The following is a 27,859-nucleotide window of genomic DNA, read 5'->3' as shown; positions in this document are numbered from 1 at the left end:
CTTACACCCATTTCACAGATGAGAACAACCGAGGTTCAGATCAGTGAAAGTGCTGCCCAGGATCACACAAGCAGCACAATGTTGAGGTTGGAGCCCAGGTCCCAGAGGCTCCAAATCCTTCCCGCTCGAACCCACACTGCCTGCCACAGACCGCTGTACTGTCTCCACAGGTACAAAAACGACATGCAGATCGATCCCCGCCTCTTCCCTCCCGGAAAGTACCGAATCACCAACAACTACGGGCTGCTGACCCTGGAGATTAGGAGGTGAGACTGTGGGCCATGATCCTCGGGCCCCAATACCCCTGAAGCAGGATTCCCAGCCCTTCCTCGGAGCTGTTTCCTGAGCGTGCAGCATCTTCAGACGTGTCTGGGGTGCTTGTTAAAACACCAGTTCGCGGAAGGACCCTCCTCTCACCCCCAGAGATTCAGATGAAGTAGGTCTGGAGTGGGGCTCAGTAATCAGTATGTAACACACACCCCCATGAGGTTCACATGCCTTGGAATACACAATGAGAAACGTGGGCCAGAGGCTAGGAGCAAGGACTGAAGGCTGAGCTAGGCAAGCTGGGAGAGCTCCTTGCTGGGGGAGAGAAACCACAAATCCTTACACACACACACACACACACACACACACACACACATGCACTCACACACAAGTGCAAGGAGAAGCAGTTGGAAGGAAGAGTTGGGCCTTTTGGGAGATGGTGAGTCTAAAGCAAGGTTTTGCAGGAAGAGGCCACGTGTGTGGAGGGAGGCACAAAAGCAGTCCCCAAGTCTGCATTACTCCTGAGCTGCCACGTGTTGAATTCCTCCTGGTGCCAAGCCCTGTGCTCGGTGCTGTGAGTCAGGGGGCAGCGCCCACCACTGTCCTTGCAGGGAAGCCTGTTGCAGGTGAGGAGACAGAGGCTGCGAGCGGTCAGGGTCCTGCACAGCTTCACAGGGCAGGGCCGGGTTCGAGCCAGTTCCTCCCATCCTGGTTCTTCTCGATACACCAAACCCTCTACTTCAGCCAGCTTGGGCTTCAGAGACACAGGTGTGAGTAGGACATTGGCCCTACCCTCAGAAGCAATGGAGGGGCACATGGATCAACACCCGGCCGTACAATGCTACCGAGGGAGGTGTCCCGGCGGCTGCGAAGCCAGGGAAGGCATGCAGGCCTGGAGGGGGGCGGGGGTACTTGTAGAGGCAGGTGGGACTGGCCCTCAAAGCAAGAGGGCTCCCTGCCCTGAGCAGCCAGGGGGGAGAGAGGGGACACCTAGGGGCCTCTCTGCTGGCTGATGGGTGCCAGAGGGCCACATCCTGCCAAACACTCTGTCACTAGGTGCCTCTGGGATGGAGCTGGCCCAAGCCTCCACTGCGAACATGGCAGGGTTGGCCTGGGTGGTGGGGAGACCTGGGCCTGAGATTGAGAACACCTGGCATCGGGCCCAGGTCTGCCACAGACTGGCAGCGAGTCTCGGCAAGCCTGTGCCCTGAGCCTGCTCCAGGCCTCTGATCTGCAGGTGTTGATGGGGGAGGCCATGCCTGGGAGAGGGCTTTCCGCCCTAAAGCTGGTTGAATTCCAGCTGCTGTGTGACTCTGGGCTCGGCACCAAACCTCTCTATTCCTGCAGAGTCAGCAGTATCCATCATATCTTCAGAGCACTGCCACCGGAGATGGGTTAGGGCAGTGGTCGGCAAACTCCTTAGTCAACAGAGCCAAATATCAACAGGACAACGATCGACATTTCTTTTGAGAGCCAAATATTTTAAACTTAAACTTCTTCTAACGCCACTTCTTCAAAATAGACTCGCCCAGGCCGTGGTATTTTGTGGAAGAGCCGCATGTGGCTCGTGAGCCGCAGTTTGCCGACCACGGGGCTAGGGGATGTCAGCTCCCCAGTTCCCAGAGGTGGACACGGCATGGAGAGGGGCGGTGGCCAGCCCACAGGCACACGGCTTTTCAGAGGTGGAGCCCGAGCCAGAGCCTGAAGTCTCCCCAACCCCAGGCCTCCCCGTTAAGCCCCACTTTCCCACCCGCAGCTGGGGACCCGAGTTTCCCAGGGAGCCCAGCAGTCTTGGGGGCACTTCTCCCTCTCTCCTCCTCAGGTGCACCATGGAGGACACAGGCACCTACACGGTGAAGGTGAAGAACGCCTACGGCCAGGCCTCCTCCTTCGCCAAAGTCCTGGTCCGCAGTAAGTCCTCCCGCCCCCACAGCCAGGCCGGCCCGCAGCAAACCCAGGAGGAGCAGACGGGGACCTGGGTCTGCGGTCAGACTCCAGGAAGGGCCCCGGCACAGGGGTATTGGGCCCGGGATCAGGGGACCGGGGCAGCCATGGCGATGCTTGCTTCCCTGGGTTCTCTGGAGCAAGTGAGCGTCCCTGCCCTCAGCCTGCACAACCTGTACAGCCGTCTCCGAAGAGCGCTTGTCCTGTCAGGCTGGGCTTGGTCCAGGTCCAGCGCAGGGCCTCTGAGGGTGACCTGGCCCCACCTGCCCTGCTGAGGGGTCCTCGGGGGCCAAGGCCAAACCCTACCAACTCCCTCCTGATTGCCACTGCCCCATTTGGCTGTGCCCAGAAGCAAGCCCACGGTCAGGCTTCAGGGCCCTGCCCCCTCGGCCCGCCCATCCTTCCCCTCACTTCCGCCAGATCCCGCTCCCCTCTCCATCAAGGCCAGCAACTTTGGATCCACCAGGCTTCTTCCTGGCCCCCAGACTCCAGCCAGGTTCTTACTGAGACCACCCGCTGCCTGCCACTCCCACCCCTCCCCTGCCCTCACCTCCATAGCATCTGTGGGGGTCCTCGCGGAAGGCCTTGGGCTGGGAGGCAGGAGCTCTGGGTTCTGATCCTGAGTCTTCCACGGACTCTGGGTGACCTCGGGCGGCAGGTCTTGGACCTCTTTCCAGGGACCAATGCCACATGACAGCTTCCGGCTGGTTGGGCGGTTATACCTCAGTTTGCTCATCTGTATGAGAGGATTAAAAGGGCACCAGCCCGCAGGCCTATGGTGGAATTAAACAAGTTAATATGCGGCACATGGTGCTTACTATGTGAACAGAAGCGTTCCTGCTATTCTCTGGTGGTCTGTGCCAATATCCCTTTGGATTTCACCCTTAAGCCCCCTGATGGCTCCCTCAGCACTGCCCCTCCCCTAATCCCCCCACCCCAAAACCCTGCTCTGACCAGGCTCTACCTCTATGAAGACTATGTGATCCTGGCAGTGAGTCGGGCAAGGGAAGGAAGCCAATTATTTATTTATTAAAGTATTTTTATTGATTTCAGAGAGGAAGGGAGAGGGAGAGAGAAATAGAAACATCAATGATGAGAGAGAATCATTGACGGCTGCCTCCTGCACGCCCCCTACTGGGGATGGAGCCTGCAACCCGGGCATGTGCCCTTGACCAGGAATTGAACTGTGACCTCCTGGTTCATAAGTGGAGGCTCAACCACTGAGCCACGCCAGCTGCCAGAAAACCCTTTATTGAGCGCCTCTGGCTGAGGGCTTTGTTCACGTGAATTCACTTGTTCGGAACCCCACCACCACCAGGTGGGAATCGCAGTCCCCATTTCACCGAGGTAGAGACGGAGGCACAGGGGGGGCGAAGGAACTTTCCCAGAGCCCCAGGGGGAGCCACAGCAGGACTCAAACCCACACCAAGGGACGTGCCGCCGCAATCTAGCAGGAACGCGGGTCTGAACCGCCTCAGACTCCGCGTGCTCTGGTTTTCAGCTTACCTGGGGAAGGAGGCCGGCTTCGACTCGGAGATCTTCAAAAGTAAGGAGGCTGGGGGAGGGCCGAGCCTTCGGGAGGAGGGAGGAGGGGGCTTCTCATCAGGCCGCCCACGGCCCCCCTTTAGAACACAGCCGTCCATTGCCCACTAAGGGATGTCCCCATGGGTTCGCCTCTGAGCTGTGAACATTTGCAGACTGGTTTCTGGGGGTCCCAAGGCAGCTGCTGAGTTGCCCAGTGGCCAAAACTGAGTGAAAAGGGCAAAGGCAAAAAGACAAATGGACGTGACCTTTGGGTCGCTGTTCTTTCGGCTCATCTGGTCCCCCCTAGATCATCTCTCCCCACCCCAGGACCAGGCCCCCCTCCTTGCTAAAAGCACCTCAAGAACTGTGACTAGAGCGTGGGGATACCCCAGAAGGGGTCTTTCTCCCACCTAAGCCCCAGGCCGGCGGCCTCAGGAGACCTCTGTCCTCAATGTCTGGCCCCACCCAGGACTGACGTTCGGCCCCAACGTGGACTTCACTTCGCTGCTGACACCGGTCTTCGCCCGCGAGAAGGAACCCTTCTCCCTGACCTGCTCGTTTTCAGAAGATGTGTTAGACGCGGAGCAGAACCTTCAGTGGTTCCGAGACGGTAGGACCCCAGTCCCGGGCCCCAGCCTTCGGAGGCAGACGTGGGAGAGGGACTGGAGCCCTGGCTGCGTGGCCAACCCTGGGCCCCGAGCACCAGTGTGGCAGGGCAGGGGGAGGCACAGGCGTTCGGGGGGCTCTCGGCCTGGGAGGCGGGAGGAAGCCACTGCCCGCTGAGAGCCCGCCGTGGTCAGGCCCTGGCTCAGCCCTAAGAGTGAGCGATGGCATCCACAGCAGCGGGAACAGAGGCCAGGCCAGGGGGCAGGAGGGCACGAGGGGTTCAGGGCAGGTTGTGACAGGCGTGCAGGGCTTTTCAGAGTCAGGGTGTGGGTGCTGGTGAATAAACACCACCCGTGAGCTGGGAGCCCCGGGTGGCACAGGCAAGGCTGCAGAAGGCTGGTCAGATACGGCAGGGAGGTGCCCAGCCAGGGAGGAGGACGGCTGGACCGCCTCCCCGCCTGTGACCAGGCCCGCAGCCAAAGGACAAGGGGTACAGCCGCTCCCCCAGCACCGCAGCTCTGAGCCTCTGAGCCGGGGAGGCTGCACCTGCCGGGACAGGAGGGGCGGAGGAGGGGAGAGGCCATGGGGAGCCCCGAGAAACAGCTGCAATAACAAGTGTAGATGTTTTCCCAGCCTGTGGGTCTTCCAGAATAGAGGTGCCGACAGGAGGGAGGGGCCTTTCAGTGGGACAAAGAGCAGGACGGCCCAACAGCGTGGCCCTGAGTCCCAGAGCCCCTTCCTCAGTCCCCATTCCTCTCCCTAAGGTCCCATTCTCCTCGATGACCTCTAACCCCCCCAATGAGCCCTCTACCCTCCTCACTGACACCCCAGCTCTCTCAATGAGCCCCACCCCTTTTCTGAACCCCCCTCAACAAGCCCTCACCCCATTCAGTTCGCTATCCCCCCTCACTGAGCTCCCACACCTTCCTAGAGCCCCCAGCCCCTTCAACGAGTCCCCTGTCCCCTCACAGAGCCCCTGACCCTCACACAGGCCCATCTCTTGTGTACCCTTTCTCACAGAACCTCCAACTGCTCACTGAGCCACCAACCCAGCCGTTTCCCTATATCCTCATTCCCCTGGTTGAGGTCCCAAACCCCTTCCCTGGGCCCTGCCCCACCCCCAAGCCTTCTGGAGAGCTCAGTGATCACCTTGACAAAGCCCTGGAGGTCCCCTCCCCCCCGCCCTGACTCCCCAGCTGAGCCTCAGGCTATAGCCGCACCAGCCCCACCTCTGCCTGGACCCCCATGGCGCCTGCAGGTTCCCAGGTGAGGCCGGGATCCCCCATGAGCTCACGTGGGACCCCTCTCCTCATCAGGGAAGCGGATAAGGTCCTCAGGACGCCGGCAGACCCTCTATGCAGACCGCCAGGCGTCCCTGAAGGTGTCCTGCGCCTACAAGGAGGACGAGGGGCTCTACACGGTCCAGGTGCCTTCGCCCCTGGGCCCCCGGGAGCAGAGCACCTATGTGTTTGTGAGAGGTGAGGTGGGGGCGGGGCAGAGGGGCCGCTGAGGCCCAGAGACCGGGGCTCTGTCTTGGATAGATTTGCTGCGGGACCTTGGGCAAGTCCCCATCTCCTTGGGGCCTCCATTTCCCTGCTGAAAATGGGGGTGTTGGGTTAGAGTCTCCCCAAGGCTCTCTGTGGCCTCCTATGACCTTCCAAAGAACACAATCTGACGGTCTCAGATTTGGCGGAAGCTGGGGAGGGGAGGGCTGAGCGGGGGCTGGTGTGACTCTAGTCCCTGGTTCATTTCTGCCTCCGAGCTTGGCCACTTCCCTGGCGGGGTGACCCTAGGCAAGTCACTTTTCCTCTACGAAATGGGGCGTTGCTCCGAGGCTCAGAGGTTAATGATGCCAATTGTCCACGTGCGAGGTGTAGAGTGACCCCTAGTAGTAGTCCCCCCACCCCGATGCTGTGGTTTGAGAGGAGGACGCTATTATTCGGGTCCTGGTCTTCAAGACCAAAGCTGAGCCCCTGGATGGGGAATGGCAGAGGATGTTGGGCGGGCATGGGAGGGAGCCGCTGCCCGGTGGACATGGACTGGAAGAGCCTCCCCATCTCCTCTCTCCCCACCCTCCCCTCTCACCCCCTCGGGTTTCAGATGCTGCAGCAGAGAACATGGGGGCCCCGGGCTCCCCACTGAATGTCCTATGCCTGGATGTGAACAGAGACTGCCTCATCCTGACCTGGACCCCGCCCAGTGACACTCGGGGCAGCCCCATCACCGGCTACTCCATTGAGCAGTGAGTCAGCGCTTGAGTGGCAGAGTCCCTGGGGGGGAGGGGAGCCCTCTGCCTGGCTGTGAGGACAAGAATGGGGCCACAGGAGAGGGAGCCCCATGCCTCATCTCTGAACAGGGCAGAAGGTCAACTGTGCTGCGCACTTTAGGGGCAATAAAAGGGTGTTCAGTGAAACTCCACCCTGGAGTCAGCCGCTGGCCTCTGGACTGTTTACAGCAGGGGCTGGGGGGAGGGGGGGGGGGGGGAGGCCGGAGGTGGGGGGGGGGACACTAAGTGCCTGAAACCCGACACATGTGCCCTGTTGACTACTTCCCCACCTGAGTGACAGAGACAGAGTGGCTGTGACCCCAGAGGGAGGGGCACACCAGGCCGGGGAGGCCCGGGACACCCGCCTCCTTAGCGCTGCCAGCTCTGAGGCCCAAGCCTGATGCAGCACGCAGGCCTGTCACTGACGGGCTGGAGGACCTGTACCTGGGGCTTCGTGCCTTACCACTGCGTCCTTCCAACACCCCATCTAAGGGGCAGGGGCTCCTTGGTGCCCCGTTCTACAGATGAGGAAACAGATACACAGGGCGATGATGTTGCCCGAAGTCACATTGCTCATTAGCGTGGAGTCAGGATCTGGACCCACATGTGACCACTGCCCCATCCCACCCATAATGGTGCTGTGAAACGACCTGAGGGCAATGGGACCCTCTCTGAGGGTCGATCTGGAGCGAACGCCGACTTCCGGCATGGACAGCCCTCGGGTGAGATCCTAATCCACCACTCACCACTGTGGACCTTGGGCAAGTCACCTCCCTCTCTGAGCTGGGCTTCCCTGGTTGCAGAGTGACAGTCAGCACACCCTACTCCGGGGCTGCTGGGATTCAATGAGCTGATGGGTGTGGAGGGCACAGCACCGCTGCAGGCACCTGGGGCAGCTCCGTGAAAGGCATGGAAGCTCCATCCCGGGAGGTGGAGGATGACCCCAGCCTCCTGGGGGCCCGCGGTTGGAGCCAGGCTTTTGAATGGAGAGCAGGACTTGAATCCGCAGGCAGCCCAGGACAGGGAGATGGCCCTGGTAGAGGCTCAAGCAGGGAAGGTGTGAGTCACCGGCAGGGGCTGCAGCTGGCGTCTCTCCCACAGGTGCCAGGGCGAGTCCGGGCAATGGGTGCCCTGCCATGAGGCCCCCGGCGAGACCTGTCGGTGCCCAATCCAAGGTCTCGTCAAAGGCCAGAGCTATCGGTTCCGGGTGAGAGCCGTCAACAAGGCTGGCAGCAGCCTCCCCTCCAAGGCCTCAGAACCGGTTGTCATGGGTGACCCCGATGAAGCCCAGAGGAAGACAGGTGGGTGCAAGGCCCTGAGGGACGGACTCGCCCAGGAGACAGGTGGCACAGCCCATTCCAGACCCTATTCCAAGGGCGAGACCCAGCCCAGCCCTCAGGAACTCTGAGCTGATGGAGGAGACACGGCCTCAGGCGCCTCTAGTCTGTGGGAGGAAGCACAGTGCCGTCCTTAGGAACCCGGGCCTGAGGGGAGGGCACAGGTAGTCCGATGGAGAAGCACAAACCCATCCACAGGAGATGCTAAGCTGAGGGAGGACCACAGCACCTCTACAGATACTCTCGATCTGAAGGAGGAAAACAGCCCTGCCTCGGAGCCCCTGGGGAAGGGAGGGGCACAGCCCCCCAGCCCTGAGGAGCCCACCTGACTTGGGTTTGCCTCCCAGCTCCACTGCGCCCAGGTCTCTGGCCCAGGCACATCACTCCTCCTCTCTGTCCTCGCTTGTCCCAAGAGGACACAGCATCCCTCACGCTTAGAGCAGCAGTTCTCCACTTTGGACCCCGGGAATACTGGGGCCCGGAGAGGACCTGCCTGAGGTCACACAATGAAAGGCCACGGCCAGGAACAGGGGGAGGAATCAGCACCCCTGAGCAGGGCAGGTCCCGCCCAGACCCTCCTGACCCAGCCCCCACGTCCCCTGCGCCCCTACTTCTCCCCCAACTTGCTCCATTCTCCGTCCTAGAGATCCCCTTTGATTTGGGGAGCAAGATCGTGATCAGCACAGATGATTTGGAAGGTACGTGGGAACCTCCTGACCCTTTGCCTCAAGACTCCAGCCCCCTTCATGGTTCTGGAAACGGGTCCACAAACCGGCAGAGAGACGGAAGCTGTCCCTGGAGGGTGGGGGATGTGAGGGAGCGTTCTAGTCGGAGGAGCCAGAGTTCTCAGGTGAGAGTGGCCCGTCTTGCTGTGCCCCTCGTGGGCGGGGTGGAAAGTCCTAGGCAGGACATGGGGCAGCCCGCCTTCTGGCCCCAGCTCTGCCGGCCTTGCCGGGTGACCTGGAGCAAGTCCCTGCCCCTCTCTGGGCCCCAGTTTCCTCCTGAGGTTGGGGGTCTCTAAGGGCCCACTCATCTCTGCCCTTAATGCCTCTGATTCTAGACTTCGTGACCATCCCCTCGCCTCCAACCAATGTCCATGCCAGCGAGATCCGCGAGGCCTACGCGGTCCTGGGCTGGGAGGAGCCAAGACCCCGGGGCAGAGCTCCGCTGGCATACTCCCTGGAGAAGGTAGGAGACCCCAAGGCCTGAGACATAGACTTGCTGTGGGACCAGGTTGTGGGGATTCAGGGAAGTGCCGAGAGCCCCGGGCAAGGCCATGTCCCTGGGGAGGCCTTCAGAGCAGGGAAGAGCGTTCCCTGAGGTGGCCCTTCACAGAAGCAGGGGGGCTAAATGGCCTTTTGAGGTTTCCTCCAGCCCTGAAAGGCCGTTCCTGATGGCAGTGCGTAAGGCTGTTCATAGAAACTCACAAAATTAAGAGACACAGACAACAATACAACAGTAAGATCCCCGCCTCCGAGGCTGGCATCGGACCACGCATCAGGCCACACAACTCCTCTTGGCCAGAGCCATGATGGGAGGGAAGCCAGGCGGGTCCGCGCCAGCCAGGCTCATGGCCGGCGGCACTCGCAGGGCACGGGGCGGGGGTGTACGAGGAGGCCGTTCTCACCGGGGACAGGGTGGGAGCAGGTGTCTGGGAGGGGGCAGCGATGGGGAGTGGATGTCACAGTGGAGGACAGTGTGGCGACAGATCACTCCAATCTGACGTGGGCTGTGTGAGCCAGTTTCCTAACTTCCTCCAGCATAGATGGACATCCTCCCCCCGCCGTGGGGGTGAAATAAGACGCAGCACTCAGCCAAGGCCAGCAGCCATGGGCCTGTAAACACCTCCCGAGGAGATGCTCTAGACCCTGGCGCATAGTAGGTGGACAGCACAGGATTAGTGGATCAATGAGTAGAAAGGTTCCAGGGAGGCGTCTCTGCCTCTGGTTGCCCAAATGGGCCTCTCTTCACACACTCACGGGTGACCTATTTCTCTGACATAGGAAAGCCATTCCAAGAACTGAGGATGTGTTTGGTGAGGCTGTGGAGTCTAATGGTTAGACCCTGGAGTCCGACTGCCTGGGTTCAAATCTTATCTCGGCTACTTACTAGTTGTGTGACCTTGGGGAGGTTATATAGTCTCTCTGTGCCTCAGTTTCTTCTCTTATATAATAGAGATAATAATTGTACACACTCTATAGGGTCAATATGAGGATCAAATTAATTAAAGCTGTAAGACTTAGAACGGAATCCAGCACACAGTGTTCAGAAATGTTCACTGGTTTTCGGGCGATTTCTTGCCTCGCTGGGCTCTAGGCCGCCAGCCGCTGGGTGGGCCTTGGGGTGGGGGTGGTGGGGGGAGCACAGGGAAGGCAGGGTCAGTGGGTCCCCTGGTGCTTCCCAGTTTTAAGTCTCACACCCAGACTCAGCACAGTGGCCTCTGGGTGCCTCGCTAGCCTGCATCACCCTCAGCTCTTCACCCTCTATCTGCCCAGAGATGCAGAATTTATAGCTGCCTTTGGGGCCCCTGGCGCTGTGGAGAGTGAGCAGGTTTGGGGGCACCCACACCTGAGCTTAAATACCAAATACACAAACTGTGAGATGCATGACTTTCTGCCGAGTTTCCAGAACTCCCTGACCCGTGTTTCCCCATCGGTGGGGAAATTAACACCTGCCATCATTTATTCATTCATTTATCCCACAGACATAGATGGAGCACCTCCTGTGTGCCGGTACTGTCACTGGCCCCAGGTGCAGGCAAAAACCCCTGCCTCCTGAACAACATTCAAGTAGGGAGTGGAGACCCATGATAAACAAGATACATGAGTAACATATTTAGCACGTTAGCTAGTGGTAGCCCTGAGGGGGAAGACATAAAGCAGGGAGGGGAGGGTGCTGACATAGGTGGATGGGCTGGGGAGGCCTCCCCAAGACGGTGAGTTCTGAATAAAGGCCTAAAGGGAATGAGGAGCCAGCCAAGAGATTTCCGAGGGAAGAACATTGTGGCGGGGGAGAGGTGGGGAGACCAGCAAGTGCAAAGGCCCAGAGGCAGGGGTTGGGCCTGGCACCGTCAAGGAGCAGCAGGGGGCACAGAGCCGTGGTGGGTGGACCAGACAGGTGGCAAGGGCCAGACCCTAGAGACGCCTTCGCTCTAAGGCAGATGTGGGGCTTGGGAGGGTTCTGAGCAGGTCGGCACACCACCTGGCCCGTGTTGTAAAAGAAGCCCTCAGGCCATCACTTGGAGAGAGAAAGACTGAAGGGAAGTAAAGGTAGGAACAGGCAGGCCAGTTAGGAGGCCACTGAAATAACTCAGATGAGAGACAATGGTGGCTTGCACCAAGGTTGTGGCGGGGGACGTGCGGGTGGTAAGGCACAGTTGGATTCTGGATACATTTTGAAGGTAGAGCCAACTGCATGGGGGGGCGGAGCATATTTGGGGTGTGCGGGAAAGAGGGCAGGAGTCCCGGACCGCTCCAAAGGTTTGGGCCTGAGCAAAACCTAACTAATGCGGGCAGCTTCGGTTTGGGGCACGCTCCAGGGAAGAGGTCTGGACATGCTGAAGGTGAGATGCTCAGTGGGCATCCAGGGAGAGATGGCGAGGGGGCGGGTGGATCCAGAGCTCAGGCGTTCAGGGGCAGCCTTGGCCGGGATAGACGTTAATGAGAGCACGTGTGGGAAGTGGGCAGCCACGAGCCAGCCCAGGCAACTGCTTCACCAGCGCGAGCTTCTCTCCTTTGTCACAGTCGGTCATAGGTAGTGGCACCTGGGAGGCCATCCGCACAGAAACTCCTGTGAAATCCCGGAGATTCGCCCTCTTGGATCTGGAGAAAGGGAAGTCGTACGTCTTCAGGGTGCGGGCGATGAACCAGTACGGCATAAGCGACCCCTCGGAGCCCAGCGAGCCCATCGCCTTGCGGGGAAAGCCAGGTGCCTGTGTGGTGCAGAGGATGGGTGGGGGCGGGGCAGGCCGGGCCGGGCAGTGGGCTGTCAGCATCCAGGGCTGTGAGCCCCCAGGCCACAGGGGCAGGGCCACGCCCATTTCCCTGCCCCTGACTGCTCCTACCTCCACGGAGCTGAAAAGCAGCATGCCCCCAGCCTGTGGAGTGTCAGGACATCAGAAATCACATTTCTCTGGGCAGAGGTCTCATGGAAGAACAGGCTTTTCTTTCCAAACCACAATTCACAGTTTGCAGAACGCAGCGGGGTCCAGCATAGGTGCTGAGTGTGACCAAGTGGTCCCTTAGTTCTAAAGGTCTCCAACCAGCACCCACTCCTGCCTCCTGAGCAGGCCTCCTGCCCCCTCCCTGGTGGGGGCTCAGCTGTCCCACCCGAGCCCTGGCTCACCGGCTAGGAGAGCGCTCCTCTTCAGCACGGCGTGGGCCTGGGCACGTCATCTCAGAGCTGCAGCCCCGGTGTCCTCACTGCCGAATGACTGTGCACGTTCACAATAAGTGTGATTGGGTTGGTGGGCCAGTGGGGTTTTTCTTTCATTCCGGTCCAGCGAAGGTTTAGGCCTGATTTGGGGCCTGGCCGATGAGTGGCTTGTGACTGGGTGTGGGCTGTCTCTGGACCACTAGCCGGAGAGCAAGGTTCCAGCACAGTTCAAAAAAGGAAGGGAGAGGAAAAGATGGGGGAGGAGGGGAGGAAAAAGAAAAGCTATTGACTTGTATTCTAGAAGTGAAATTATGTTAAAACTAGAGGCCCAGTGCATGATTGAATCATGCACGTGTAGGGTCCCCTACACGCTTTCGCTTTTCGCGGTGGAGCTGGGTGCCTGTCCGCTGGTGCACCAGGCCTTTCAGAAGCCTCCGGCTCGGCAGAGGCTTCTGAAAGGCCTGGTGCCGAAGCAGACAGGCACCCAGCTCCCCCACTTTTGATGGTCCGTGGCCGCTGAGGGGGGCTACCCTGCTGTTGAGAGGTGCAGGGAGCGGGACTCCTGCCCCCTGCGCCTCTCAACTGCTGTTGAGGGGGGCTGCCACGGACACCTGGCTACCCTGCCCTTGAGAGGCGCAGCTGGGTGTCCTCAGTGGCAGCGGATCCGTGCCTCTCAATGGCCGGATAGGCCACCCCGAGTCCCGCCCCCCAGCCTCCCGCCGCCCAATCGTGGGCGTAGCGGAGTGATGGTAATTTACATGTTACTCTATTATTAGATAGGATGGGAAAATACCCCCAAAAAAGCAAGAGAGTGAGAGAGGAAGGAAGCAAGGATGGAAGGGAAGGAGGAATAAACTGAGAAATTGATAAACAGAAGGAAAAGAGTACTCCCCCTCATCCCCTAGCCCCCCTCCCCCCACCGCATGATCCCACTGCCCAGGGGAACCCACTGTGAGCATCTGGATGCCTGGGTTTCTGGCCTTCTGACCACACACATATCAATGCATCTTTTTCAACGTCTGATCAAACCATAGGAGAGCTTTAGAGCTTTGCATTCTGCTTTTAAAAGTAAACGTTATGTTGCAAACATTTCCTCGGGTCATGAAATCCTCCTTGAAGTCCTAATTTTAATTTCGGTCTGAGGACTACTCCATACCATGGAACCCTCGGCTCAAGTTCTTGCCTTTGGGTAGAATCAGGTCTCCTGTGCACGTGGGGTCCCTGAGTGGCCTCCTTCCAGCCTCTCCCCTCCATCCAGCCTTCATCTGCTGCCACACGGTCTTCAACCTGAGAGGCTGGAGTTGTTGACAGGTCCTTCGTGTGCCCAGGACCTCAAGTCTATCTCTCAGTACATCACCTGTGCCGAGTGCAGAGCCTGGCTCCGAGCAGGCACTTGGTGGATACTGGATTTATGTTGGATGGATGCTGAGTTCAGCCTTTTCCTGTTGACTTTGTGGCACCACCAGAACACAAGGGAAAGTGTCTGGGGAGAATGGAAGATGAGCTCTAGAACTCAGGGGAGAGTGCAGGGCTGGAGTTAAAGTCTGGGGAGTCACCTGCAGAGAGGTGAGGGTTGAAAGCAAGGGAATAGATGGACCCTTAAGATGAGAGGAGAGAAGAAAAATACAGCAAGTCAAGGAACAGAAGTTGGAGGAGTCCCACATTTGGGGACAAAAAAGATGGGGAGCCCCAAAAGATATATAAGAAGTTTGAGAAGTAGAAAGAGAAGAAAGCTCCTGCACCAGCCATATATTCACTCATCCATTCACCTATTCATTCATCCATCCATTTGTCTATTTATCCATCCATCCCCTATCCATCCATCCATCCATCCATCCATCTTTCCATCCATCCATCTATCCATCCATCCACCTTTCCATGTGTTCATCTGTTCATCTATCCATCTATCTATTCATCCATCCATCTATCCATCTATCCATCCATCCATGTGTCCATTTATTCATCCACCCATGTGTCAATTCATTCATCCATCCATCCATCCATCCATCCATCCATCCATCCATCCATCCATCCATCTTTCCATCCCTCCACCCTTCCATGTGTTCATCTGTTCATCTATCCATCTATCTATCCATCCATTCATCCATCCATCCATCTGTCCATTTAACAAATCACGGCAGTCCCCACTTGAAGGAGCATAGTCTCAGGGAGCCAGGAAAGTCAATAGAGAAATTTCAAGGAAAGAAAATCAAGTTTTCTAGCGATTGAAGATAAACACTGAGGAAAACTGCAGATTTGGTGACTTCTAAGTGAGGAAGATAGTAAGGATTAATGACTGGAGCTCTAGTGAGGAAGCGGAGATGTTTGTAGGTAAGAGGAGAGAGGACTTTTGGAATACAAGAGTCTGGGGCACGCCTCTGGGACAAGGAAAGAGCTGCCCAAAGCCCCGGGGCACATTGGAACCCACACCCCACCACGCCCCATCGTGTTAGTACCATGTAACTCAGCATCCTTACTCAGTCCATGTTTCTGTCTTTAGCGACCCTCCCTCCTCCAGCTCAAGTTCAAGCTTTCCGAGACACACAGACCTCTGTCTTCCTGACCTGGGATCCCGTGAAAGAAGGCTCAGAGCTCCTGGGTTATTACATCTACTCCCGGGAGGCAGGATCATCCGAGTGGCAAACCGTTAACAACAAACCCATCCAGGGCGACAAGTGAGTTGGCCACACCCCTTCCTGCACCAGGGCATCCTCCAAGGAGGCGCCGTAAGAACAATGAAGCCCACCATTTCACAACGCGGCACTGGATGCCGGGCACTGCTCTAAGCTCTTTTCAGATATTAGGTCATTTAGTCCTAACTGCAATCCTATAACCTTAGGACTGTTATTGTTATGATCCCTGGACATGTGAAGAAACTGGGGCACAGGGGGGTCAAGTGACTTCCCAGAATTCCCTCATCTAGTAAATGGAGGAACTAGGACTTGACCCAGATGGCCTCTACTTCAGCAAACACTTGCGGAAGGCTTCCTGTTTGCAGACAGAGGTGACTCGTTAGGTCTCATCCTTCCAGGAGCTTAGAGATGCAGAGAGCAAAGGGGACAGGGCAGCCAGTGGCCCCAGGACCAGGGTGGCCTGGGTTCAGACCCCATCCCTCACTTGCCTGGTCAGGGACTCGTCCTCTCTGAGCCTCAGCTCAGACTCCAGTCCCCCTGCCTTTCCAGCTCCCACTCCCCTCCGAGGCCCCGCCTCTCTCGGAGGCCCTGGTCCTGCAGGCTCCGTGAGCCTTCAGGCTTCTGGGCTCATGACTTCTCTCAGGTTGAGGTTCTGTGGGGCACGGGGCTCAGGTGGTGAACTGGGCAGGCCCTGAGCACCCCTGGCTGTGCTCCTCTCACCTGGGCCCCAAACCCCGAGATCATCTTATCCAGAAAAAGCGACAGGAGCTTGTCCCTCTGGTCTTCAGCGCCTCACAGTCCGCTGCGGGGCTCGCTCATAACTGGTTACTGCTGACGTTTCCAACTTGGAGGAAAATTGGGTGTTTGACAAATTAGCTCAGAGTCCGAGTTATTCCTAGAATAAGACCTCTCCCCCCACTTGCATTGAGTGTGCTTTCCTGAGGAGGGGCAGGGGCTGATGGGGAGTCACGTAAAGGGTATGTCATGCCTGGGGAATGTGTCGCACATGGGAGGGTGGCATGCTTCTCTGGTATGTCCAGGAGCTCGTCACCCATGAGCATGTCATAGGTTACAGGTCTCATGGCTGGAAAGAGGCTGGACCCTGCTGCCCAGGAGAGCTGCCTGGGTGGCAGCATAAGGGACGCTCAGTGGGGTTGTGGTGGTCAGTTCGGTGCCATATTGCTGGGCCCCACAGAGCCTGGCTCATAGGAGATGCTCAAAAATGTCTGAATGAATGAATGGACATGATGGTGCTGTGCTGGGACTCAGCTGGGTTCCCAATTGGCTGTGTGCCCTTGGCACACCTCTTTCCTTCTGGGGGGACCTTTCCAACCTATAAAATGAAGAAACTGGACAGTTTGATCCATCAGGTCCCCTCCAACTTTCAACTTCATCCTCATCTTCAAAACAGGGGTAAGTAACAGAGGGCGTTAGGACAAGTGCCTTGAGTTTACACAGAGTCCACGGAAACGGGGTGCATTATTGTCACTGTCGTCATTCATCGTCAACAGGGGCTAGCCCCCAGCAGGGTCACCCCCAGCCTCACCTGCTCAGGGGCTGCCTGCGCACCATCCCTGCAGTGTTTCATTCTCTCTTAAAGGCATACTGCCCGTTAGACGTGGGTGTCCCTGAGCAGGGAGCTTGATGCTGCAGCGACCATCAACCTTGATTTAAATCCTTGGGGCTCCTCAAGGTCAAACTCCCTGTAGAACAAGATTTGCTTCAGGAAAATGGTGACAAATGGAAAGAGAGAAGGAGGTCCACAGTTTGGGTTTTACCAAGAAGGGGCAGCAGGGTGAACCTGTATGTTTCTGGACGACAGTGTTGTTTGGAAGTCTTTAAAGGGGCTCCGTGTTTTAGGATCGCAACATCCGTGCAGATAATAAAAGCCACCGTGTTGCAAGGACAAGGTCCAAAGTCCCGGAGAGGTAGCAGGGAGCGCGGTTCAGCGGTTCGCTACCTGGGCCTCCAAGAGTACCTTCCCCGCGCATTCACGTTTCAGCGGTGCGCTCTAGGAGCGTCACGGCATTTTTTTTCTAGTTTTATTGAGAAACAATTGACATGCATCACTGTAGAATGTGTACAACATGATGGTTTCAGTTACAGACGCTGTGAAATGATTGCCATGATAGGTTTAGTTAGCCTCCGTTATCTCATATAGATACGATAACAAGAAAAGAACAAAAATTCTCCCTGTGATGGGAGCTCTCATAACAACTTTCCCGTGTATCAACCAGGAGAGTTAACGATAGTTACCATGCTGGACATTACTTCCCTAGTACTTATTGATCTTATAACTGGGAATTTGTACCTTTTTTTAAAAAAGAGAATTTTATTGATTTCAGAGAGGAAGGGAGAGAGAGCGAAACATCAATGATGAGAGAGAATCATTGATCGGCCGCCTCCTGCCTGCCCCACACTGAAGATCGAGCCTGCAACCGGGCATGTGCCCTGATCGGGAATCAAACCGTGACTTCCAGGTTCATAAGTTGATGCTCAACCACTGAGCCACACTAGTTGAGCTGGAAGTTCATACCTTTTGACCACCTTCCTCCAACCTTTAATTAAGGACTTCACCCTCCAGGTGTGTGCATCCCTTTGGGGGCAAGAGCAGTAGCTCTAGGTAAGACCCTGGCATCCTGCCACGCTGGCTACCACTCATCCCACAAGGTTGTTCTGGAAAGTTCTGGGATGTCTGCGAGCTGGTGGCCATCCCTGAGTGCTGCACATTTCTCTCCCAGGTTCACGGTTCCCGGGCTAACGACGGGGAGAGAATATGAATTTTGCGTCAGATCAGTCAGCGAGGCCGGGGTAGGTGAGAGTTCAGCGGCCACCGAACCCATCAGGGTCAAGCAGGCTCTGGGTAAGTCCTCGGGCAGCTCTGGGCTGGCAGAGAGCAGGGCCTTCCACACCACATCGTGGAGGGTCCATCCCAGAGCCCAGTGGGGACAAGCCCCCTGAGGGGAGCGGGAGCGTCCCCTCCCAGACCACCCTTTCCTTTGGGAAGGCGGTACCCGTGGCCTGAGTCCATGCAGTGACGCCCGACCAGGTGCCCTCCCAGGGGCAAAGTCAAGGTCACTAGCGGGCACCTCTGGCTAAGTTCGTACCCCTAGAGCAGGGTGGGCGCCCACTGGGGAGGCTTGCTGACTGCCCCTGGCCTCACCTGCCTGCCTCCCCGTAGCTACGCCATCTGCCCCCTATGACTTCATCCTCCTGAACTGCGGGAAAAATGACATGGTCATTGGGTGGAAACCCCCCAAGCGTCGTGGAGGCTGCAAGATCCTGGGCTACTTCCTGGACCAGCACGACTCGGAGGAGCTGGACTGGCACCCGGTCAACCAGCAGCCTGTCCCGACCCAGGTCTGCAAGGTGAGGCTGGAACGGGGCCGCCGCCTGGTGCCCGGCTTGTGCGGGGGAGTCACCGTTGGAGGTCCTGAGGCTGAGCGGGGCCTCGGGTTCCCCGGCCTCCTCGGTGCAGCTAACTTTCCCGTGCAGACCCACGTGGCCAATCTCGTTAAAGCCCCAAGAACTCCCTGCTCTGCACCTCTCCCCACACTCCTGCTGCTCCTCTGCTCCCCCATCCCCCCCCCCCCCCCCCAGCTTCAGCTTTCAGTCTGTGTTTCCGCTCTTCAAGGTCAGCAACCTTCGCGAAGGCCACTTCTATGAGTTCCGTGCCCGGGCCGCAAACTTGGCAGGCGTCGGCGAGCTGTCGGCGCCCAGCGGCTTGTTTGAGTGCAAAGAGTGGACGATGCCCCAGCCAGGTGAGAGGGCACCCCTCCTCCCCAAAGCTAACCAATGTGATGCCCGTTGTCGAGCTCTCTGTGCATCCATGTTCGCTCTATGGGTTCCAGACACCAGACCCCTGGCCCTTCCACCAACGCACCCTGTGATCTCTGACACAAACAGTCTTAACCCTGCCTTGCAGGACCCCTGACCTTGACCGTCAACTGACCCTGTACCCCCGCACAAACTATCCTCTAGCTCAGCACATCCTCTGGCTTCTGATTCTCGCCACAGACCAGTCTCAAAGGCCCTCTGCTAGGGTGACTGACTCATCCCAGTTTGCCCAGTTTGGTTTTACCCCTGAAAGTCCTGGACAAACCAGGAGGGCTGGTCACCTGCACACCACTCCCCCAGCCCTGTTAGTTTCCTCACAAAGGAGCCCCTCACCTCCCCCCAGGAAGGGAGGATCACGACCCTCCACCATTCTGTGCAGCTCAGTTCTGTTTTCTACACAAAACCTTTACCTGAAGGGCAGGTCATTACTATGTGTGATGCTTCAGTCAGCAATAATGATAAACAACTAATAGTTACTGGGTATTTACTATGTATTTACACTTTCCATAAATGATGTCATTAATGCTCACAACAGCACTATATTATAAGGACTATTATTATCCCCATTTTACAGATGAGAAAACAGGAACATCGAGGCTAAGTAACTTGCCTAGAGTCTCCACAGCCTGAAAAGGTAGAGCTGGGCCGTGAGCCCTGCTGATCTGACTCCGGAGGCCACACCCATGGGCCCTCCACTAAACATTGAAACTGCAAAGACATTAGGAGGATTTATGCTGCCTGGCATGGGGATGGGAGGCTCTAGCCCTACGTCAGGCCCAGTACAAGCTTTGTCATGAAGCCAAGGCCAGCCAGGTCCCCACTATGCCCAGATCAGGGCTTCCAGGCCTGGATGTGACTGACAGATTGACAAGCTTGCTTCGTATCTGGCTATCTGGCTGGCCATTTGGCTGTCTGGCTGGTTGCCTGGCTGCCCAACTCCTTCTCTACCCCATCTCCCACAGGTCCCCCGTATGACGTGCGAGCATTCGAGGTGCGGGCCGCCTCCCTGATGCTGCAGTGGGAGCCCCCGCTATACACGGGGGCCGGGCCGGTCACAGGCTACCTCATCAGCTTCCAGGAGGCAGGCTCTGAGCAGTGGAAGCCACTCACCCCAGACCCCATCTCTGGCACCCACCTGAGGGTGAGTCCCTGCCCCTCCATCCTCTGGGCCACCTGAGCCTTCCCTGCCACTGGACAAGGCAGGACGACAAAGCATCAGAGCTGGAAGGACCCTCAGGGAGTACTGTCCTCACTTAATGGCAGCAGAGGACCAGAGAGGGGGAGTGGCTTACCCAGGGTCACACAGGAATTGGTACTGGTTGGCTGGCTGGCAGACTTAACCTGCTCCACTCTGAGCAGATTCCTCCCTAAAAATGCACTTATAATCGGTGAGGTGTATCAGCAGTTGGATATGCTCATTCTTGGAACCAGGAATTCTGCTTCAAGGATCGAAGTGTCGAGAAATAATTAAGCAAGTGTGCAAAGATCTAAGGATGACGATGCTCATTGTTGCATAGTTTATAAAGGCAAAGGTTGGAAACAACTTAACTGTCCATCAAGGGGTTTGCTTAAACAAATCAGAGTGTATCTTTAAGTGGATCGTATGCAGGGAGCATGAAGACTAGGTGGTTCAAGGAGTGGCAATAGGATAAAGAATGAGGTCGACATACATGTACATATTGACGTGAAAATGTAGCCATCATATGTGGCTAAGAAAAAAAAGCAGAATATAGAGTAGGACATACATTAAGTACCATATGTATATCGTAGTACACATATTACATATAAACAAACATATATGCAGATATATGTTTTTTAATTTGAATGAGGAACAAAAACTCTTTGGATAAACAAGACTCTGGCAGAATCACTGGCTGTATTCACCGGTGGTGGTTGTAGGAGAGAGGAAAGCACACACAATCCCCAGCATCACAGACACCTCACAGCTGTTTTACAGGCAGGAAACCAGGCGCCATGGAAGCATGCTTCACAGACACACGTGACCGATGTAGACAATCAATGAGAACCCCAGACTCCAGGCCACCTGGGTCACGGCCTCCAGCTCTGAAGCAGGGGGTCTCACAGGCCTCCCCTGTTTAAGGCAGAGTTCCGGGATGAGGATTAGGTTTTTTTTCTGCCGTCTCAGGAAAGAGGGACATTTTCTCCAACTCACTTTCCTGAAGGTGTCTTTCACCAGCAGGCAGGAGGGTGGGGATTTCAAGTCCACGCATGAGCATTCGGTGCGTTAGCACCAGCAGAAAAGACAGGCTGAAGGAGCCAACACAGTGTGGAAAGAACAAGACACTGAAAAAAACAATACGGCGCATGTCTTGTTTCTACACGAATGATGTGCATTTAAAGTCTAAATGGATTATTTCAAAACTGTTAATTCTGGTTGTCTCTGGGGATGGGACCGCTGGGGGAGTTTTAATCCTTCGTTTTATATTCTCAATTGCTTTAATAGTTTCCCTAACAAGTGTGTTTCTTTTATAACCAGAAAAAAAAAAAAACACTTTCATTTGAAAAAATAACATTAAGGCCACCTAAGAATCAGGGGGGACAAGCCCGGCCTGGGGAAGGCTCTGAGACTCTGCAGTCGCCGCCTCCACGGGGCCAGCTCCCTGCGTAGAGTCGGCCAGTGCTGGGCAGCTGGCCCAAGAGAGCCACTCGAAATGGATGGTCTCTCTGCGCCCGCCCCCCCCCCATCCCCCACATAAGTTGGCCCCGGACAGGGTGGGCCGGCCTCAGTGATCGGCACCATTTCTACATGTGGCATTCACTCACCCAGTCATTCACCAAATACTTCTTGACACCTACTTAGTGTCAGATCTGGAAGCAGGTCCTACATGGAGCCATCCTTGGGTGACAGGCAATTACAATACCGTGTATTGTACAACAGAGGGGTGTCTGGGGGATTCTGGGAGCTACCCGAGCTGGGAGGTCAAGGATGAGCTGGGAAAGGGGGTGGAGGGTGGGGAGCTCCAGGCAGAGGGCTCGGCAGAGGCAACGTCAGGAAGGCTTGAAAGGACGTGACCAACGTGGGGACCCTGAGGGGTCCTGGAATGAAGGGGGCACAGAGAGGAGGAAGAGGACAGGGGCCAAGGTCACGTTAGGAGGAGTCTAGGTACTAAACCTCAAAATCTGAACTTGACCCTGAAGGCCACTGACAGATCTAAGCATAATCCGACTGGCATCCTGGAGAGACTGGCAGAGGAAAGATAGGCCAGGGAGGTGGGTCTTGGGGGAGATGCCATTGGGGACGCTGTTGGACGGATCCAGGCGAGGAGAAACACAGCTGCAGTGGAGACGCGCTGGGGAAATGAAATGGGGACTTGGTGGTCCCATGTTAGGTCTTAAGAAAAAGATGTTGAAGGCTTCTCCCTGGGGCAATAAATGGAGGAGAGACGGGGTGCAGGAAGGGAGAGGGTTTCTCGTAGGGAGATGGATGGTGAGTTAAGCTACGAGCCAGTGGGGTTCCAGGTGCCGCAGGCATGGAGAGCATCCCAGTGGGGAACCTACTAAAAGCTGGAAGTCAGGAGAGCGATGCGCTCCTAGCCGTCCCCACCCCAGGGCAGCCTGTGCCTTCCCGGGGTTCCACAGATGCGCGGTTCCCAGCACCCTGGTGGCCGGGGTTTGGGGAAGGGTGGTCTTTGCTGTCCTCGGTGCTCACTCTCGCCTCCCTCCCCCACTCCCACCCCCAGATTTCTGACTTGCAGCCGGGGAAGAGGTACGTGTTCCAGGTGCAGGCTGTGAATTCAGCGGGTCCGGGGCAGCCGTCCATGCCCACCGACCCCGTGCTCCTGGAGGACAGGCCAGGTGGGGGCAGGCGGAGGGCGCCAGCAGCACGCTGGGCTGGGCTGGGCCGTCGAGGAGGGGCTCAGAGGGGGTCGGGAGGAGCATGTGGAGTTGCAGGACAGGACCTCTGTCCATCCCTCCCACCCCACCCCATGCCCCCGGCACTCCACACTTCTTCCAGCGTTCCTTCCTTCCTGCTGTTTCTCCCTCCCTTCCCCATTCCGTTCATTTCTATGGAACCCCAAGTTAGGAACACATCTTCTATTGGAAGGGCTCCCCCGTTCTTTCACATGCCACGTTCATAAACTCACACAACACTTCACGGAGATTTGAAATGACGCCCGACTCCAGTCCCAGGTATTATTTCAGATGCCACACGGGGCTTTGCCCGTCCTGCAGTCACAGCTGCTGAGGTCCCCTCCCACGCTGTGCTAGGTTCTCCCCTGCCCTGGCCCTCCCAACCAGCCACCAAAGGGACCAGTTTAGAACGGAAGCTATTGTAGCTCCGAGAGGTGAAATGAGCAGGTCACACAGCTAGAACATGACCGAGTCACTCCGCTCTCCTGACTATAAGGCATATCTCTTTCCATTCTTTTAATTACTCATTCATATGGTGGGGTGAGGGTCACATTAACGGGGTGGTCGGGAGGGCCTCTCTGGGGAGGTGACATTTGCAAGGCCTCAGAGGCCACAGCAGGAGTCTGGGGTTGTTGTTTTATTCAAGTGCAATAGGCAGATGTTGGAGGGTTTAGGAGGGGAGGGGCATGACCTGGTGTATTGTTTGTAAACATGGCACCCTCTGTCGGACCCTGCCCTCAGATGCCCCGGAGATCAAGGTTGGTGTGGACGAAGAAGGCTTCATCTACTTGGCTTTCGAAGCCCCCGGGGCCCCCGACGCCTCAGAGTTTCAGTGGTCCAAGGACTACAAGGGCCCGCCGGACCCCCAGAGGGTCAAGATCGAGGAGGAAGCTAACAAGTGAGTGAGGGGAGGGGTGGCACAGCTAGTCCATGGGCCCCACGTGTTGTCAGATGAGTCAGCAGAAGCTCGTGGCTGAGCCCACCCAGCAGGACCCACAGATAATGAATGAATGGGCCTGAGAAGGGATGCTTGTCTCTCACTGAGGGTGCTGACTGCCACCTTAGGGAGAAATGGAGGAGCAGGGCATTTAAGGGGCTGGACTGACAGCGTTCATTTGGACTGTTTTTCTGGGAGCAAGTGCACAGGACTCCCTTCCTAGCCTGGCAGCCAGTGACTTGTTCTTGGAGCATCTCTGGGCTCAGTCTCATCTCATTTGTAAAAAAGAGGTGTTGGGCCCTAGCCAATGTGGCTCAGTGGCTAGAGCCTCGGACTGCGGACTAAAGGGTCCCGGGTTCAATTCCGGTCAAGGGCACATGCCTGAGTTGTGGGCTCGATCCCCAGTAGGGGGCGTGCAGGAGGCAGCCAATCAATGATTCTCTCTCATCGTTGATGTTTCTATCTCTCTCTCCCTCTCCCTTCCTCTCTGAAATATAAATAAATAATAAATAAATAAATAAGTATTTTTTTAAAAATAAACAAATAAATAAAAAGAGGGGTTGGGAACAGATGACCAAAAGGGTCCCTGTCAAATGCCTCCACCCCAGCAGCTCGAGGCCTCGGCCCTGTCCAGCAGGAGGTAATGCTGATGACTTGAGCCTTATAGGGGGAGTTGGGCCATACAACCAGTAAGACCCTGTGCCAGCCAGCCCGCTAACAGGAGCCACTGAAGGTGCCAGGCCCGAGCTGCCCTGGGCAGAGGACGCCAAGGAGGTGTGAGGAGGCAGCCACCCCTGCTCCCCAGCCTGGCCGGGGTCTGCAGTTGGGCTGCAAGGCTCCAGCGCTGACCGAGGCTCTCCAGCTCCCAGGCCTCTAGGGCACAAGGCCCCGCTCGGAGCACCTGCTCTCCTCTCTCTGCCAGGTCCAAGGTCATCCTGAGAGACCCTGGCCTCGAGGACTTGGGCACCTACTCGGTGGTGGTCACCGATGCTGATGAAGACATCTCAGCGAGCCACACGCTGACTGAGGCCGGTAAGTCCCTGCTCCCCTGCCACCTGCCCAGAGAGTCAGGCCCAGACGGAGCCCCCCAGAGGCCGGCAAAAAGCAACAAAAATTCATAAAGCAGCAATTTCCAGAGAAGTGGGTCCTCACCCACCCAGTCAGTCAGCCAGTCAATTAATAACATCTAGTGAGCACCTCCCATACGCCAGGTACTGTCCTAGGATTACATCCGTGAACTCAACGGGCAAAAATCCCTGCCTGGTGGAGTTCGCATTCTTCTTGTGTCTCCTTCCTTTTTCTAATTTGGATAAAAGCAAAGGCACAAGGATTATTTCCCTTCCTTCTATAGCCTAAAAAAAAACAAAAAAAAAAACATTTCGTCAGAGAAATGAGAATAGCAATAGGGAGCAGTGGGGACTATGACAAACCAGAGAATAGAAAGGTCATCCATGTTGGATGATTTACACAGAATTGAGCCCTCGCTGGTTTGGCTCAGTGGAGAGAGCATCGGCCTGCAGACTGAAGGGTCCCTGGTTCGATTCTGGTCAAGGGCACATGCCCAAGTTGCAGGCTCAATCCCCAGTAAGGGGTGTGCAGGAGGCAGCTGATCAATGATTTTCTCTCATCATTGGTGTTTCTGTCTCTCTACCTCTTCCTTCCTCTCTGAAATCAATAAAAATATAAATGAATGAATGAATGAATGAATGAATAAAAACAGAGCTGAAATCAGTGCTAATGACAGATAAGACTCACTCTCTTCTGTCTCCATAGCAACTGCGGGACAGCTCTGTTGATGCACAGGAGGTCCTTTGATTTTGTTAAGAAGCAGGAGCCAGACAGACCCAATTACAATCCCACAGTTTTCTGGTTGTTTGACCTTGAGCAAGTCACGTCACCTCTCGGGCCCTCAACTGAAACAGTGTTATCAGAAACATTTAGATGGTTCTATGCAAACGAAAGCCATCAACAAAAGGGATGGGCTTTTCCTTATGTCTTGTCCTGACTGTATTCTTGCTGTGAGTCCAGACTCATCATGCTGAAGACTCTGGGGCTTACAAGGGGAAAGGAGAATGGGCTCGGCCCCTGCCCAGTCATCATGCAACACATGTTTATTAGGTACCTACTGTGTGCCAGACACTCACAGACTCGGAGCTCAGCTTTGCAGGGGAGAAACCCTAACATAAAGAGGCAGTTGGCAAATGAGACAGCACTCGGCAGAGCTGCCCTGGAGACTTCTAGACTGAAGTGCTGTATTGGGGGGCCAGACAGACCTCAGAGACCAGGGCGGCATATCACAGGGGGTTAAGAACAGGGCTCAGAACCCAGTGGGCCTGGAGCGGTCAGAGGTGGACAATAACGCTGACCCCACAGCAGTGTGTGAGGACCAGTGAGATAATGCAGCACCCGGCACATAGTAGGCACTTCTCAAGGGAGGTGGCACTTGATCTCAAGGTGACCTGCAGCAGCCCTCTGCATCCCCCTCCGTGCCCCGGGGCTAAGGCCCACAGGCTCATCTTCAACGCCTGGGTTGCAAGTGACCCCAGGTTGAGGGGTGTCTCTCGGGACCTTCACCCAGCATGGGCCCTAGATGGCTGCCATGGACCCACTGGTCCCAGTATTTCATTCTCTTTGATTTCTTCCTTGCTCTTCCCTTCCCAGAGCTGGACAAGCTGAAGAAGTTGAGCCATGAGATCAGAAACCCAGGTAAGCAATCCTCAGGCACCTCCTGGGGTGTTCGGAGCAGAGTTGAATCAGCAAAAGCAAAAAACTAGCTGTGGGGGTGGGAGGGGGGAGACAGGGGAGGGCTTGGAGGGGAAGCAGAGGGTGGGGCATCATGGGGCTGGAGGGCAGAGTTTGGGGGTGTCAGCGGTCTGTGAATGGAAAAGGGGAGGCAGGTGAAAGGGAGTGCAAGGAGGCAGAGGGGATGTTTCTTCTCAGGTGGATTTTGGATCATGGAAACCTCTGCTTCCCTCCGCTGGCTAGTAGCGGGCTGGGGCATAAACTTGGGTGCACATTGGAATCACCCCAGGAGCTTTTCACAATCCCAATGCCCAGGCCACGCCCCAGACAAATCAGAGCCTGGACACTGGTGTTTCTGAAAGTCCTTGGGGTCCCCCAGGGTGAGAGGCACAGCCTCCGAGGTGTGGGAGGAGGTAACACTTCCTTAAAATGAGCTCACTCTAGAGGGGGCATGCGTAAAACCCTCCTCAGACACCCCACCTCAGTGCGCCTCCTTCAGACATGCTCAGGGTGGGGCTGGTTCGCCGAGCAGGGCGGGGAGGAGGGGGCCCAGGCCCCCCCCCCCCCCCACTCCTCCCTGCCTTCTGCCTGCCTCGCAGTGATCAAGCTGATCTCGGGCTGGAACATTGACATCCTGGAGCGAGGAGAGGTGCGGCTTTGGCTGGAAGTAGAAAAGTTATCTCCGGCCGCTGAGCTGCATCTCATCTTCAACGAGAAGGAGATCTTCAGCTCACCGGTAACTGGAACTCAGATTCCTTCCTAAGGGAGGACCCCAGCCCAGCTCCCAGATTCCCCCGGGCAGTGGTTCCCCACAAGTCGGCAGCGCCCCCTAGCGGACATATCAGAAACGGTCACAGTGATGGCGTGGGTATGGGGACAGCTGGTTTTCAGCACCTGGGGGGCAGATGGCAGGGAAGGTACATGCCCATCAATGCGAATCGCACGAAGAATTCCCCACACCCCCTACAACATTTGAATGTCCCACCAGACATTCTTCAGATGAAAAACCCGCATTCATACTGATAATTATCCAAGCCTAGACCCTAACTCTGGGATATACAGAGAATTTTCGCCCAGTTTAACATACACTGAATAGAGTTTTTATTCAAGTAGACATTTCACATATGCTCTTTCATCCATTTTCCTGTTCTTGGACAGAATAATTTTTTATCTTTTTGCTTTTCTTAAATTCAAACGAATTCAGTGCAGCAGGATAGTGTACCTGATATTACTTTTATTTCCTGATATTACTTTTATTCCTTCTTACTATTACACTTGTAGTATTCCATTGCTTTTTATAGTTGACACACGAGTTGCCCATATTCAACTGTTTTTACTTACAAACACAATTTCAATCTCATGACATATTTAATTATGAGATCATATTAATTGTGAATTTTTACCACCATCAGAAACTATGTGTTGTAGAGGGATGGGAAGGAGCTCAGGGTTAGATGCCACAGGACTCATACATCACCCCCATCAGCTGTGTGCCCTTGGGCAAGACCCTTCCCCTCTA

General features: G+C 56.2%; 1 protein-coding gene across 1 annotated transcript in view; it reads left to right on the top strand.

Annotated features, from left to right (window-relative positions):
- Positions 1-27,859, top strand: part of MYOM3 (myomesin 3) — a 52,070-nt gene that overhangs the window by 10,489 nt on the left and 13,722 nt on the right. The window contains exons 6-25 of the mRNA XM_054721281.1: positions 171-266; positions 2,090-2,178; positions 3,713-3,757; positions 4,205-4,345; positions 5,658-5,819; positions 6,442-6,583; positions 7,709-7,908; positions 8,589-8,642; positions 9,005-9,132; positions 11,688-11,871; positions 14,819-14,993; positions 17,693-17,814; positions 18,133-18,320; positions 18,586-18,712; positions 19,751-19,929; positions 22,490-22,604; positions 23,403-23,559; positions 24,521-24,630; positions 26,260-26,304; positions 26,940-27,076. Coding sequence (XP_054577256.1) covers positions 171-266; positions 2,090-2,178; positions 3,713-3,757; positions 4,205-4,345; positions 5,658-5,819; positions 6,442-6,583; positions 7,709-7,908; positions 8,589-8,642; positions 9,005-9,132; positions 11,688-11,871; positions 14,819-14,993; positions 17,693-17,814; positions 18,133-18,320; positions 18,586-18,712; positions 19,751-19,929; positions 22,490-22,604; positions 23,403-23,559; positions 24,521-24,630; positions 26,260-26,304; positions 26,940-27,076 — 2,596 coding nt within the window. The remainder of the gene's footprint in view (positions 1-170; positions 267-2,089; positions 2,179-3,712; positions 3,758-4,204; positions 4,346-5,657; positions 5,820-6,441; positions 6,584-7,708; positions 7,909-8,588; positions 8,643-9,004; positions 9,133-11,687; positions 11,872-14,818; positions 14,994-17,692; positions 17,815-18,132; positions 18,321-18,585; positions 18,713-19,750; positions 19,930-22,489; positions 22,605-23,402; positions 23,560-24,520; positions 24,631-26,259; positions 26,305-26,939; positions 27,077-27,859) is intronic.

Source organism: Eptesicus fuscus, chromosome 9 (assembly GCF_027574615.1).
Source record: "Eptesicus fuscus isolate TK198812 chromosome 9, DD_ASM_mEF_20220401, whole genome shotgun sequence".
NCBI classification, from domain to species: Eukaryota; Metazoa; Chordata; class Mammalia; order Chiroptera; family Vespertilionidae; genus Eptesicus; species Eptesicus fuscus.
The sequence above is the reverse complement of the archived record's forward strand: the minus strand, read 5'-3'. Positions and strand labels throughout refer to the sequence as shown.